This window comes from Pteropus vampyrus, unplaced genomic scaffold, assembly GCF_000151845.1.
Source record: "Pteropus vampyrus isolate Shadow unplaced genomic scaffold, Pvam_2.0 Scaffold1895, whole genome shotgun sequence".
NCBI classification, from domain to species: domain Eukaryota; kingdom Metazoa; phylum Chordata; class Mammalia; order Chiroptera; family Pteropodidae; genus Pteropus; species Pteropus vampyrus.
The window spans coordinates 11,345-12,692 of record NW_011890676.1 but is presented as its reverse complement, the minus strand read 5'-3'; the positions used below and the strand labels follow the sequence as shown (position 1 = coordinate 12,692).

The 1,348-nt window shown below is 49.3% G+C and overlaps 1 protein-coding gene across 1 annotated transcript in view; it reads left to right on the top strand.

Annotated features, from left to right (window-relative positions):
- Positions 1–858: 858 nt before the first annotated feature.
- Positions 859–1,348, top strand: part of LOC105310292 (leucine-rich single-pass membrane protein 1-like) — a gene marked incomplete at its 5' end in the record, with an annotated part of 3,126 nt that continues 2,636 nt past the window's right edge. The window contains one exon of the mRNA XM_023526659.1: positions 859–1,122. Within this exon, the coding sequence (XP_023382427.1) occupies positions 859–1,122 (264 nt within the window). The remainder of the gene's footprint in view (positions 1,123–1,348) is intronic.

Sequence of the window (1,348 nt, the reverse complement as noted above, 5' to 3'; positions counted from 1 at the left end):
AAACACCGGTGTTAGGTGCTGACTTGGCATTTGTTTCACGCGCACTCGAAATCGTATCGTCCCAATTTTATATCTATTATTCTCCTTCTAAATCTTGCTTTTCTCTTGTTCGCACGTATCCAGATTTTCACCTGCTTTTACTGCAGTCGTCACTCTCAATTAAAGTAGGTATTTGGGTGCCAGCTTATGCTACTGCTTTGATCAGGAAGCAAAAGCTGGTGTGGGGGTGATATAGTATGGGACGTGGGCCACCACCGATCTGTAATCACATAGCACAGGTGCGAGACCGAAGCAGGAAAGTAGGAGAGATTACAAACGTAATTCAAGGTTCTCCGTCGCCCCACGTTTCCATATTTCTTATTCGATTTAATTTGGGCGTCATTGGGCAGGCCTTACCAAATGATGACCAAACGCAGACAAGCCACGGCTTAGGTGAAGCAGCTGTCATATAAGCATGTCCCTCCTGAAAACAGCTTTAAGAAACCAGAATACATCGGGGCCATTTTTTGTTTACGTGGATGTGGACTTAACTGATTTTTCCTACAGTGACATGAGCTTCCTGGTACATATCCTGGCGTGTTCAGCCTCCCACCCAAAACAGGCGTCCCACAGCCGACTGATTTTACTCCTGGGTCACTTTGGGAAAAGGGCAATAGGGTCTCCATCCCTCTGACCCCTTAACTTTTTTATCCCTTCACATCCCCAAAGAACAATCCGTTCTGCTAGTTCAGTGTTAACAGATCTTCACAGAACTTTCCAAACAGCGGTAAGGAGATAGCTGGCCCCTGCTTGTTCTTTGGTACCAAGGTAGAAGGCGGTAAGAAATTCGCGAAGGGCAGCCAGCACCTTAAACATGAGTGCCTTCCCGAAGAGATGACAGGGAAGCCGGGCAGAGCCCTTACGTCCCTAAGAGTGGGAGCCGGTTCGGTTCCGCTGCCCAGTTGCAGGCTGGGGAGCCTCTGTCGTCATTGTTATTTGTTTGTTTGATATTAGCACTGGAGGAGAAAACCCCAGATGTTGGCACTAACTCAGGAAGTCGAAGCCACAGTCTGTTTTTCCTGGGGCTGATCGTCGTGCTGATTGTGGGCCTGGTGCTGGTTTCCTTCGTGATGTTCCTCATAGGTGAGTCGGTCCCCGGCATGTTCTCCACGGCTCGTGTGCCCTTGCTCTGTACCTCCTGTCAGAAGGCAGTGCTTGCTGGCAGTCAGTGCTTACGCTGACAGACGGGGTAAATGAAGGCATGGAGTGCCCCTGATGTCGCTAGGGACAGGGCCACCTCGTGCCCACCGCATAAGCCCACAGAGCCACAAATTCAGAAACACGTACATTAAATATTTCTACAACACTC